General features: G+C 41.4%; 1 protein-coding gene across 1 annotated transcript; it reads right to left on the bottom strand.

The window, feature by feature from the left end:
* Window positions 1–1,480: 1,480 nt before the first annotated feature.
* On the bottom strand, window positions 1,481–12,531 carry CDADC1 (cytidine and dCMP deaminase domain containing 1; the record flags this gene model as incomplete). Its single annotated transcript, XM_031056783.1, has 8 exons — window positions 1,481–3,811; window positions 4,997–5,057; window positions 5,694–5,883; window positions 6,937–7,106; window positions 8,111–8,160; window positions 9,414–9,992; window positions 10,815–10,992; window positions 12,502–12,531. Coding segments are annotated over 8 exons (1,332 nt in total), but the record flags the coding sequence as incomplete, so codon positions are not given.
* Window positions 12,532–12,535: the final 4 nt, after the last annotated feature.

The raw sequence follows: 12,535 nt of genomic DNA, 5'->3' as shown, positions 1-12,535 counted from the left end.
CCCTGGGCTGCAGTGGGATCCAGGCTGCCCTATGGACCTCCCTGGGATGCAGGGGGATCCAGGCTGCCCTATGGACCTCCCTGGGCTGCAGGGGATCCAGGCTGCCCTATGGGCCCCCCTGGGGGGCTGCAGGGTCTCAGCACCCTCCCCGTGCTCTGCACCAGGGGCTGCAGGGGAATCTCTGCTCCTGTGCTCAGAGCACCTCTTGCCCCTCCTTCTCCACTGGCCTCGGTGTCTGCAGAGTTGCTCCTCTCACATATTCCCACTCCTCTCTCTGACTGCAATGGTGCAGCTTTCCCCCACTTCTTAAACCTGTTATCCTACTGGCACCATTATGGTGGCTGCTGGGCTTAGCCTTGGCCAGAGCTTCATCCATCCTGGAGCTGGCTGGTATTGGATCTGTCAGATACAGGCAAAACTTCTGGAAGCATCTCACAGAACCAATCTCAGAAGCCCCCCACTACCAAAACCTTGCCACACTAAGCCAACACAACCGTAACCCAGATCTATTTGAAATCAGCACAGACCATCAGCCCTCTTTGCATTCCCATTCTCCAACCAATGCAATTTACTGGATCCAAGAAATTAAAGCCAGATATTTGGAGTCTGGTTTGCAGGCACAATGGCTGAAACAAAAAACCTATTTAGAGGACTACAAAGCTTTTCAGAGTAGTCCCCACATTAAACAGGGCTCTGGGAAGCCTGTCCCTTTGCCAGCCTGGCTGTGTCCCAATGACTGCTCACTGTGGTCTACGATGACATTTCAGTTCAAGAGCACTTCTGAAAGGCATCTCCCATCTGTCCCCACATACTGTATGTGGCCCTGAAACATGAGCCAGTCTTGGAGGGCATTGAGTGGATTCCTTTCAGCTTAACAGGAAAACTAACTATAGGAATAGCCATAATACACTCCACTGGTTATTGGGCCCTCAGTCCAAATGCCTGGGCTGGAACCAGGTGGATGTGAAACCCTCGGTGGGCCAGAGCTGCAGCATCACCCACTTGATGGTTCAGCCTTGCTGCCCTACAGCCGCACTGGGGACAGGCACCATCCTCAGCCCCTGTCACCACAGCAATCCTGCCCTGCTCTGCTCTATGGGGACTGGGAACTGGGGCCCCTGGGGATGCCCATACAGGCAATCCAGGGCAGCAAGGCAGGAGGTGAGGCAGGGACCAGTTTTACTGTTGGATGGTCAAAGCTTTATCCACTTTGATCCTCTCCAACCAAGGAACAGGCCATGGAGGTGGCAGCTTGCAGTGCTCCCTAATGCAGTTCCCATTCTCCCGAGGAAGAGGAAATTAATCCTCATGGCCCAAGGAATGGGATCCCAGCCCTTTCCCAGGGCTGGCAGGAGGCACAGTCTCATTTGAGACAAATTCTTCAGGCAGAGCAGAGGAAGGCCTGTAAGGAGTGTGAGCATTCCAAAGCACTCTGTAATGTTCCTAATAACCCAAAGCACTTAAAAATACACTTCAGTACTTACTGTCAGAGTAATTTATTAGCAGGAAGCATGTTTTGCTGTAAGGCAGACAGTTAACAGAGAATTTCTGTAATTCTCAGTCAGAAGGCCAAATTATTACTGATAGTTAATACCTGCAATTAAAATGATTGTTCTGAAATGAATGAGTCTCAAAATGCATATGGAAATTTCATACAATGTATAAAATATATAACTTTTACATTTCTTCAGTAAATACTTTGCAGTTTTTATGTAAGAAACAAACATCCTAGAGTTGATTTGCAGAATAAGCACTGAAGGAGATGTCCAGTATTCTGTGGCTCTCCCTGGTAAGCAGACAAGCAGAGCAGCACCTCCAGAGTCCATAGGCTGAGAGAGGAACCCCATTTGCATTGCTCCTGTTGGTCAAGATAAAGTCCCTGCTTCGTAATTCCAGTAAAAATTAAGGTAGGGTTATACAGACAATCAGAGCCTACAGAAATTTTTGAGCCTCTGGAAGAATCTGTAGAATGTAGTAAGACAGAAATAAAGCCAGACTTCCAACCCTTCAGCATTATAAGGGATTACAAGTTTCGCAGAAAGTTTTGTAAAAAAATCTTCTTTTTAAAAAAAGTAATTAAAAGTAAAGGTAGAATCTTAACTCCTCCTGAAGCAGAGACTAGCAGCAGCATTCACTGCAGTGTAGTTATTTCCTGTGTGTGATATTTCACTTCATTTACTTCTCTGTGTACCCAGGCCACCTATGATGTTTAAGGAACTTTTCAATTTCAGCTGTTCCTATCAAGATATAGATTTTACTGATTTTGATACCAGCAAACTGATCACTATAAAACTTGAAGGGGCCTTAAACCTGGCCCTGTTTTTTTACTTGCCTCTACTTCAAGTAGATAAGCATTGCCAATGGATTATGGAAACAAGAAGGTTTCAGTGGCTGGACTATGGCACACTTCTTATTCTAATTTGGACAGTGTACACTATCCAGTCACAGCCCTGCTATCCAGTTCCAAGCTTCCCGAAAACCTAAAAGAAACAAAAAGGACCTACAGATGCATCTTAGGACATGATTCCCCTTCCAGGACTTTAAGAAGGGCAGCAAAGACAAGATGCATGAAAGAACTAGGAAAGGGCTGTTTACATATCCTACCAGCAAGAACAGAAAAAGATTTAAGGCATTTGCACTGGAGAGCTCAGCAGAGGAGTGAACAGAAAGTCTTGGGACATCTGCTAAAACAAACAGTTAGAGGTCAGATTCAAAGCAGGAAACAGATGGGAATGAAAGGATTCTGGGTACAACTCTTTGTTCTGGTTATGCATTACTTGCCCCTTCAAAACTAGCAACACTAGACTGCAGTTTCAGTGGCTGTTTCAATGTCACCCTTGTAGTGCAGTCATCCAAGAGACGTGCACCTGAAAAGATTTGGGCTATTCCACTGATACAGATCATCCTATCTAAGAAACAAAGGACACCAGTGGTTTATTAGCTTCTGTAGTCCTAAGAGCCTGTCAGTGAAGATTAACAAAACCTCAACACTAGCAATCTTCACAGGTATGTAGGTGCCAGTGAGATACATACAGTGAAATGCTTTAATGCCTGCCTCCAGAAACTGAGAAAAAGAAAAGCTAATCTTTGTCTTCATTAATTCAGATGGACTGCATGTGAGGAAGCACACAGAGCAGCAAGGCAAGTACCACAAAACCAAACAGCTCTGCTGCTATGGTAGAAGTGTGTATGAGAGACAAGATTGGTCTCCAAACCATTTAGCTAGCAATGACTGCTATCCCAATGGTTTTGTGTCCATTATACTGAGAAGCAGAAGCCACTTACAAGAACAGAGATAGTTGCTGGTGATTATTTACCTACCATTTCCTAAAAGATTCCCTTGACGATTATTATTTATAGAAGTACGGCTTATTTCTGCCATTTTCTAGCTCAGAACTTATAAATCCATTTCCTCAATCCATACCACAAGCAAATAAGACACCATTTTATTGTTACTCTGATCTACCACCAATGAACTTTCAGTATATTTTTTTAATGTGTTAAAAATGATCAGCCACCCAGTTACTTTCACAGAAAATACAAGCAGCATTTTTTCGCCAGGAGCTTCTAAATTAAAAAGACCTTCAGGTAACGCTGTAAAACATTTAAGACATCATAAATAAACTTATTCTAAAATTCACTTTCCAAACAATAAATAAAACTCTTCCTTATTTGAAAGTGCAAACAGGCTGTATTATAAAAAGTACGAAGCAGGACTGCAGGAAGTGCCTAATTATTCAGTAATGACCAAGACACAGTTTCTTGCTTTGGTGCTGCTGGTCATCCAGTGATTTTGTTTTCTGGACCCCATCTAAAGGAAAAAACATGCATGGATCATTAATACAACAGCAAGCACAGCCTAATACTCAACATGGACAGGGACACTGGAATAACACTGGGGGTGAGGAACGGAGTGGAGATTGTTTTCTTCTCCTTACAGAGGAACATGCAGTAATCATAGCTAACAGGAATACACCAAGGAAAGAGAGGAATTTAAACCAGTGCAGTATTGAAATGCAGGCACACCACATTAAAGAAAACTGTTAGAGAAATGAGCCCTGTTAAAATCTGTCAAACAAAGTACCCCAGGATTAATCTTTATCCAGCTGGGTCTAAAATCATTAAGAGAGAGGGGGACAAACAAGCCCTAACATTTTGCAGTGATCAATAATGCCATAAACACTACTCTGAGCCCTTCCCTCCCCCCTTCTCCCCAGCCCACAAGAAAGTAGCTAACAAAATGACTTCTCCATTAATCTATCTCAGTACATGATAGGAATTTGCTTGGAGTATGTGGCCATTTGTGTGCCACAAAAACTCCCTTCAGTCTTTCTTATGCTCCTAACACGGTACTCAATGCATCTTTACATTGCATCTTCATGCTTGAAGCACAAAAATTATTTAGCTGCCATTTTCCATGTTGTTTTCCCCTCTGGATGAGTAACATTTTAAGGATTGGTAAGCTGACAATTGATGCCTATGATGGGTCTCTTTTGTAGCACAAAAAGGCTTCATAGTAAGACTTATCTAAACACTGTTTTGAAAAGATGACAGCTCCCTTGCTACAGGGGTGTGTGTCAACAAGGATTTTGTGACTCAGTGTCCAGTCCAATTTATCTTGAAAAATAATGGTATTCTTTGTAGAACACAATCTAAAAAGTCTTTCTAGAACAAAATTTAAAACATGATAAAGCAGTCTAAAATTATCTACGTACCAAACAGCATGTTGCTGACCTTCATAGTAGCATTGCTAGATTTCGTAATGTATGTCAATGCCAAGCATTTTGTTACAAGTTAGTTCACCTACTACAGTTAGTTATTACCATAACAATTAGCTCATCTATTCAAAAACCTCAGAAAACTTCATAGCAAAATTTAACTCACTGAAATCAAGACTAATTAAGACAAAACAATCTCAGAGGGAATCAGGTTGGTTTAAAATGTGATCTCACTTATTGATTGCAGTCATAAAATGAATTAATGAAAAAATACTTACTTTCCCTGGCTGTAGGGTCAAGGAATTCAAGTGCATTAGTGTGCAATGGACTTAACTGCCACTGGTAAAAGAAGAAGAAAATGTTTACTTACTCCAGAAGACAGAATAAGGAGCTAAGTGAGACAGGAAAAGTACTCCACAGGCCTTCACTGAGAGGTATGACTTGTGAGGTGGGGAATCAAGGACTCCCTCTTGAACACACTTGCTTTGAGGACAAATGACTATTACAGGCATGCAGACAGTAACTCCCTTGAAGCTGCTCACACCTACAGTGCTGCAGTTTGTCATGGAGAGTGCCCTGACTGCAGGTGCACTTGGCCACATTAGAAACCCACCGCAGCTCTTTTGGGAGCTGCTGGAAGGGCCAACAAAATCACACAGTGACCCCCAAAATCAGCTGTCATGCTGTGACAGGGGAGGCTCGGACAGGACTTTGCCATGTGGAGAGACCACCTCCAACAACAGTGAGCTAGAGGGAAATCCTCCATGTAGATAGAGAAAACAGAGGGTCTTGGCCCCATCCTCTGGCACATGGCACAGCACTGCTCCCCAGAACTGTGACAGAGCAACCTCTCAATTCCATTCACCAGACTAAACAGCACGGCACCCCTCTGTGCTGGCTGCAGATGACTGCTCACTCTACTCTCCCACCAATGCTGCCCCCAGTTTTTAGAATACAGTACATTTAGACACTTACTGTAAATTTGCTTACACCCTCAAGTTCACCAAACTTCATATAAGATATATCTGCTTTCTTTTTTCCAGCATCATCATCTCCTGCATAGATCTGCTTGATACCAGCTCCTTTAATTAAAGGGACACATTCATCACATGGGCATTTTGTTACAAATATCATGCTTCTCTCATCTGGCTTTATTTCTCGACACCTACAAGTAGTCAGAAAACAGAATTTAAGAGTTTGCATCTTGGTAGTTTTCAATTGTTACAAATTTAATACCTCAAAAAGCAAGCCAAGAAGTGTTATTTACTCTCAGAAGCAACTTATTCCTAATCAAGTGCACAAGGACACAATGGAATCTGGTTTGGTATCACTATCTGTGAACAACACCCATCCTATGTCTCCACACCTATTATTGTTGGAAGCTTCACCAACTGCCACACTTCCTCATTTTGGGTTATAGCATGGTCTAGCAAGAACCAGAGCCAGTGGCTTGTATCTGAAGGATACCTGAAGGAGCAAATATCCTTTAAAACCCAAGTTCATATAAGAAATCTCAAGAAACCCCAGGAGCTGACTGTGCCAATATACATCCAACTTCTACATCACAGGCATAAAAAAGACTGTGATTGCAATCCACAGTTCATCACAATGACACCATACATAGTCCTAGTTTGGGCTGGAATACAGTTAATTTCTTCCCAGCAGCTGGTGCAGTGCTGTCCTTTGGATTTAGTATAATGTTGAAAACAGACTGATGTTTTAGTTGTTGCTAAGTAATGCTTACTCTGAATCAAGTGCTTTGATTCATATTCTGGCAGTGAGGAGCTGCACAAGAAGCAGGAACGGTGACCCAAACTGGACCAAAGGATATTCCATGATAGAGAGTGTCACTCCCAGTATATCAACTGGGGGAGTTACCTAGAAGGGACATTGATCAGAGTTTGGTGATAGGGTAGGGCATTGATCAGTGACTGGTGCGCAATTGTATTGTGCATTACTTGTTTTTACCTTGGGTTTCATTTTTATTATCGTCTACTATTATTAATAAATTTAAATTTGCTTCAATTATTAAGCTGTTCTTGTCTCAACCTACAAGTTTAACTTTTGATTCTTCTCCCCATTCCACTGAGGCAGGGGGATGAGCAAGAGGTTGCCTGGTGTGTATAATCCCCACTGGGCTCAAACCACAACATGCATTTATTGTGGAATTGTTTCCAAACCATCTCATTCTTCTCTGTGGTGAAAATAAACCCATTACCTGAATGTCAGGGCGTTCTGCTCCGCATGGATAATGTATCTGAACTTTCTGATTTCCCGATCTTTTTGCTTATCATCCATGTGTGGAAAATCAGCATATTCAGATCCAACAGGAAAGGCATTGTAACCACAGCCTACAAAATACATTGCTCCTGTTCCATCACAGCCTCTCTGCAACAGTAAACAAAACATCAAATTTGGATGGTATTTTAACTGAGATCTAAGTCAAAGTACAGTGGAATGTATACTTTTGCATGATCAGACAGCTCAGCTCTTGCCAACTGCTCCATGCCTGTCTGAAGCTTTTCCACTGAGCCCTGTAGGAGCTGCACAGGTAAAGTGTAACACTTCTGTCACCTGCACCAGGCTTTTGAGGCTTTCCTTTTGGCAAGTAATACTGACAGCCGGGACAAGAAGTCTGAAGGATTTAGTCCTTAACAATGTACACGATTAAATACAGCTGGAGTTCATCCCTGATGTGTCAGAGACGGTGTTTTGCCTGTCTTTTAACAGACTCAGTGACCAGTGGGCTGGTAAGAGGCAACTGGAGATTGAAAAAAGAAAAAGAAACAAAATAGCCATAAGCAGCTGATGACCGAAGTGATAAAAAACAAACTAAGAGTACGTTGCAGCTGCATGAAGAATGAGGCCTCCTGGGACTGGTAACACGCATAAGCAGAGATACAAAGAACAAAAGCTTTCTGTTTGGATGGGAAAAAGTGTAACAATATTTATAGAAAAATACAGCTTTGATCTAAAAAGGAATGTGCTACAGCCCATACAGCATTTAACTGCAACAAATATCCTCAGGAGACTGTCAGGCTGTAATTGCACTGAGACCTCTCCTAAAAAGAGCTGTAAAGAGGGGCCGTGCAGGGCACATGCTGCCTGATCAGCAGCTGTGGCAACACCTTATAGCCAGGATAGCTGGAATAACTGACAATGACTGGGGAAACAGGTGCACTGAAAATCCAGGCAGAGACACTGGTGTAGTTACTAAAATAATTTATATTCTCCTTTATCTTAAAGCATTAACAATGAACCAGTCATTAACTTAGTTACTAAAGCTGTGTGTGTATGACAAACAGAAGTGTATAAACTTAAAGGAAAATAACAAGTGCAAATCCAGTGTATGAATTGTGAGTGCAAGAAAAAGTAACTTTTTCAATACTTACTGATTTTTCCTCTGCCCAAATAATAGCTCCAACTCCCGTTTTATGATCCTCTAAAATACATAACATTTTAGGAGTAATTAACAAATAAAGCACTTCTGAGCTACCTATACATTAACATATGACATTCTAGAGTAAGGAATAACATTTATTGTTGCTTTGTGAACAGGAGGAAAGAAATGCAGAAAGACTAAAAGCTTGTAAATCATATGATTCTACTGTAAAAGCTGGGTGTGCTCTCACTGCAAGGCAGTCATTCTAAGATTTTGCTGTGTACATCTGTTCACAAATGAAATGAAGCAACCAACACACAGATAAGAAAATGCATGCCAAGAATATGTGTGGACAGGTTCACCAATGTGAGACAGCTAACTGACAGAAACCTTCTTGTTTACTGCTTAATTTAATTACCTAATTTCTGCTATTCTTTAAGTTTACACTTCTGTGATCTGAAGTTGTATAAAAATTAGTCCTATTTTATGCCAAATTCAGAGACAAAATATTAACAATTGGATTTTGGGGGTGTAGTCTATCACCACCATAGGAAAACTGGTACAGAGCTTTCCTTATGCGACTTGGATGGTTTTTACAGCACTTGAAAATCTTCCCCAGTAGCTACTGATGAGAATCTTGAGCATATCAAGGAGAAAAACATTTCAGGCTTCCATTGATCAATATTGCAGAACACACTGTTTCCATTAATCACACAGAGAATAAAGCAGCTAACAGAAGTCATCTCTATCAAGAGAGAATCAATAACTATCTTTCTACCTCAGAAATCTGGACATAAAACTCCAGCATCTGTGCAAAGAAAATCCCCACCAGTCATATAAGCACTTCCACTAACAACATTAGGACTATGAGACTTAATATAATGGTACTTAATGTCTTACTGAAGGACATTACTTCACTGTTTTTTTCTGAAGTGTACATAAGCTGCTTGAAATATTGACATTTATATGATAACAGAAGCATCTTGTGAGGCTTCAGTAAAAAGAGCCTCAGAGCAGCTTGAAAAATTTAAATGTCATTCTCTTCTATTTTCAGTTGGACACATTGGCAGGGCAGGGTTTGCCAGCACTGTATGTGAAACACCTGCACTGATTTCCTCATGGAAAGCTTTCACACACAATACTGTGTGCCCCTGTGGAGTCTTTACTATTATTGTTGCACTCATTTCACACGCGTAGGAATAGCATTGAGCAGCTTGCTCAAGGAAGTATTTGGAAGAATAAGACTGAAATGAGGAACTTCCTCTACTGCTGAGCCCCCTACTGATCGTTCCTGCACTCTGGTAATGACTCACCTGTCCGATAGGCAAGCAGCCTGGCTTGTATCATGCAGTGCCTGGCCACTTCCTGGGGCAAACACTGATCCTCTGCTGCATTTGTTTGCTGGGATCCACTCCTGTAAAACCCAAAGCATCCAAAAACAGGCACGCTGGCAGCCACTGATGCCAAAACCAAGACAAGATCTTTCATATTCTGTCTAAGGTTGCTGAAGTATGGGTTTTCACAGAGGTTCTCCAGTCCCATTGTCATCAATATCTGCTTGTGCATTTCCTCATTTGAAATTAGAAATAAACTTTCATACTCTCTTATTCTCTCTTGCCTACACACAGTATAAAAGTCAGTGTTATAGTCAGGCTGTGATTTTGCTATTTTCTGAATAAAATCAAACTTGGAGGAAGTTTCTTCAATAAACTGCACCATGTAGCACACCAAAGGCTGAAGCAACACACACACGCGGGCACGGCTGTTTGACTTCAGTCTTTCCACTGCTTTGGCGTCCAGCTTTGCATCCTCAGTGCTCATTGGATTGGATACCTCGTTCTGCAAGCTGATTTCAGGATCTGCAGGCCAGTAAGAAATCCTGTTGACCCCAGCTGGAAGAGAAGATAATGCAGCAGAAGGAACCATGCAAGTGCAGTGGAACATAAAGCTCATATTCAACACACTCTTGTCTAACCCTGGTTTTGCTTCTTTAAGGCCCCAAGTTCTCCCTAAGGGGTGTCTAGACAACAAAAATGCTGGTAGATACAAGTATCAAGGGTTGTCCAACTTGATTATCAGACTACAGATAAAAATTTGACTTACCCAAGTTCTCAGATCTTTGTGACTGCCTAATTTTGCATCTTACATCCAACAGATAAATTAGCAGCAACACACAAAAATAGTTAACCCTGACAGACATTGCTGCTGAGATTAAAAATCAATATTTGCAGAAGGGCTGCACCAGCAGGTCCCATTTCTGGAAGTGGATGATCTGGTTTGCCTTCCTATCTCACGGGGAAAGGAAACCCTTAAGTACTTCCTGTCATCTCTGCATTAAAACCCAGTCTTCCCTGGTGTCAGTGACAAGCAAAGGGAAAGCAAGGAAAAATACATCCATTTAGACCTTGCCATCAGGCTTAGGGTTGCTCTGGCAGAGTGCAAAAGGACAGTCAGAACCTCAGCAGAGAGACAAGCACCACCAGTAATAATGGTTGCACATTACAGAGAAACAGGGTCTTGGCAGCAAACCCCAGTTTCTTGACCATCAGCTCCAGGAAATGTACATTCATTTTTTCCTCATAGAAAATATCAATGCAGGCTACACAAATCAGGGATTGGCATTCACAACTGGGACAGTCCAAAGAGAAAACAGGCTTTCTGTTTTCAACCACAAGTGTAACATTTACTCCTACAACCCTATAGTCACTGCTTACCATTTACAATCATTTTTAAACAAGTTGAACATGGTTTTCTGGAAAAATAAAGATCACAATTTTTAAGTCTTGATCCGTGTTTAATGAGTGCAATCTGGCCAGCATGCAAGTCTGTACTGGAACAATGAAGACCAATAATCTTCATATTTTTCACCACAACCAGACCACTCTTCTTCACCTATAGAAAAAGGTATTATTATTGTTTTACTTTTTTAAACATTGATTCCATAAAGATGTTACACCTCTTCCTTGGATAACAGTAACCAACCAGCAGTAGAGCACAGAGATCTTCAGTACAAATGAATCATTAAACAATCTGCACTTTCCTAATTATTTTTTCTTGTTGTTTTGTTTTCACATGTGCCTGTTAATATCAGGGAGCCATGTCTCTGTCAAACTCCAAAGAGGGTTTTGTCACAAATTCCTGATTTTTTCTGGTCATTTCTTTGCCCATAACAGAATCCAGAAGCAGTATAGAAAATTCTGTCAATTACAGCTGAAACCTTCTCTAAATCAGCCAGCATCTGGAAATGCTCATGAATTTAATTTCTGTCTTAAGCCTGACCATCCTGGGAGCCAATAGCTTCTCTAGCTTTATTTCTATCTCTTCATTTATGTAATGAATCCTGGTTCTAAAGAATCTTCCATGGAAGAAGTCTGCATACCACAGACAAGAGCTACTACATCTGGATTCCCATGTATTGTGAAAAAACTGGATACAAACTAGTTTGATGAAGCTTGTGAAACAGATCTCTTCATGCAATCCAGCTGCTACTGAACACCGTTGCCTTAGATCTGTAAATTATTCAACTGCTTTGTGGTTACAGAAATAAGACTTCACTGAAGCCCTACATACAAGCCAAGTGCCACTTCTAACTGAATTACTAAATTTCAAACTACTTTTGAAGGCTGTAGGTGCTGCTTATCTATCCCTCCTTCAGATCTAGCCTGGGACATACCCAGCTCTGAAAATTAGGCCTAATTGTCACTCAGATTATTTTCCTATCTTTTCTTGCCCTGGCTGATACATGCACTATGGATCTTAGCACACGGGTATGCTCTGCACAATGCAGTTATCATTTAAAGAGCACAGTAACAACTCTGATCACAACAGGAAACATCCTGTTCCAGGTCCGTCTGAAAATGCCTCTTGACTTTGAAGAGTAACTGGTTACAGTTTAGAAGACCCACTCTCAAGGGCAGTTTCTTTTCCTCATCACTAAAGTAATTACCTACAAGTTCTACCTACCAGCAAAAATCTCAAGTACTTGTGTACACCTCCACTGTATAAAAGAACTGTTAATCTACAGTCATGAACATTGTAACTCTAAAAGAGTCTCTCTGCACCAACAACCACATTGACTTTACACACAGGGTACATACCACACCTCCTTTGTCATGCTCTTTAAAACACCTGCCATTTTTTAGTGCTTGCTCAACCTCTTGGGGTATGTATCTTGTCTTTCAAAGTTTTTTTCAGAAAGAGCATGCTAATTAGCCATTTTGCTATTTTTCTCCCATTGCTGGATTTTTTTCTACTTCTAAGAAATATCTGAAAAAAGTTTATTACATTTGGTTGTTTTTTTTTTTTTTCATCTGGACTATGTGTCATCTAAAGAGCAGTTGGTTAAATTCACTGAAGGAGCTCTTCAGAAAGACCAATTAACAAAAAGCACAGACATTTTACCTGGGATTTTTTCTGCTGCCCAGGTGAGGGAAAG

The sequence above is a fragment of the Geospiza fortis genome, unplaced genomic scaffold, assembly GCF_000277835.1.
Source record: "Geospiza fortis unplaced genomic scaffold, GeoFor_1.0 scaffold194, whole genome shotgun sequence".
Lineage (NCBI taxonomy): Eukaryota > Metazoa > Chordata > Aves > Passeriformes > Thraupidae > Geospiza > Geospiza fortis.
Note: the sequence above shows the minus strand (reverse complement) of the source record. Positions and strands in the feature narration are given on the sequence as shown.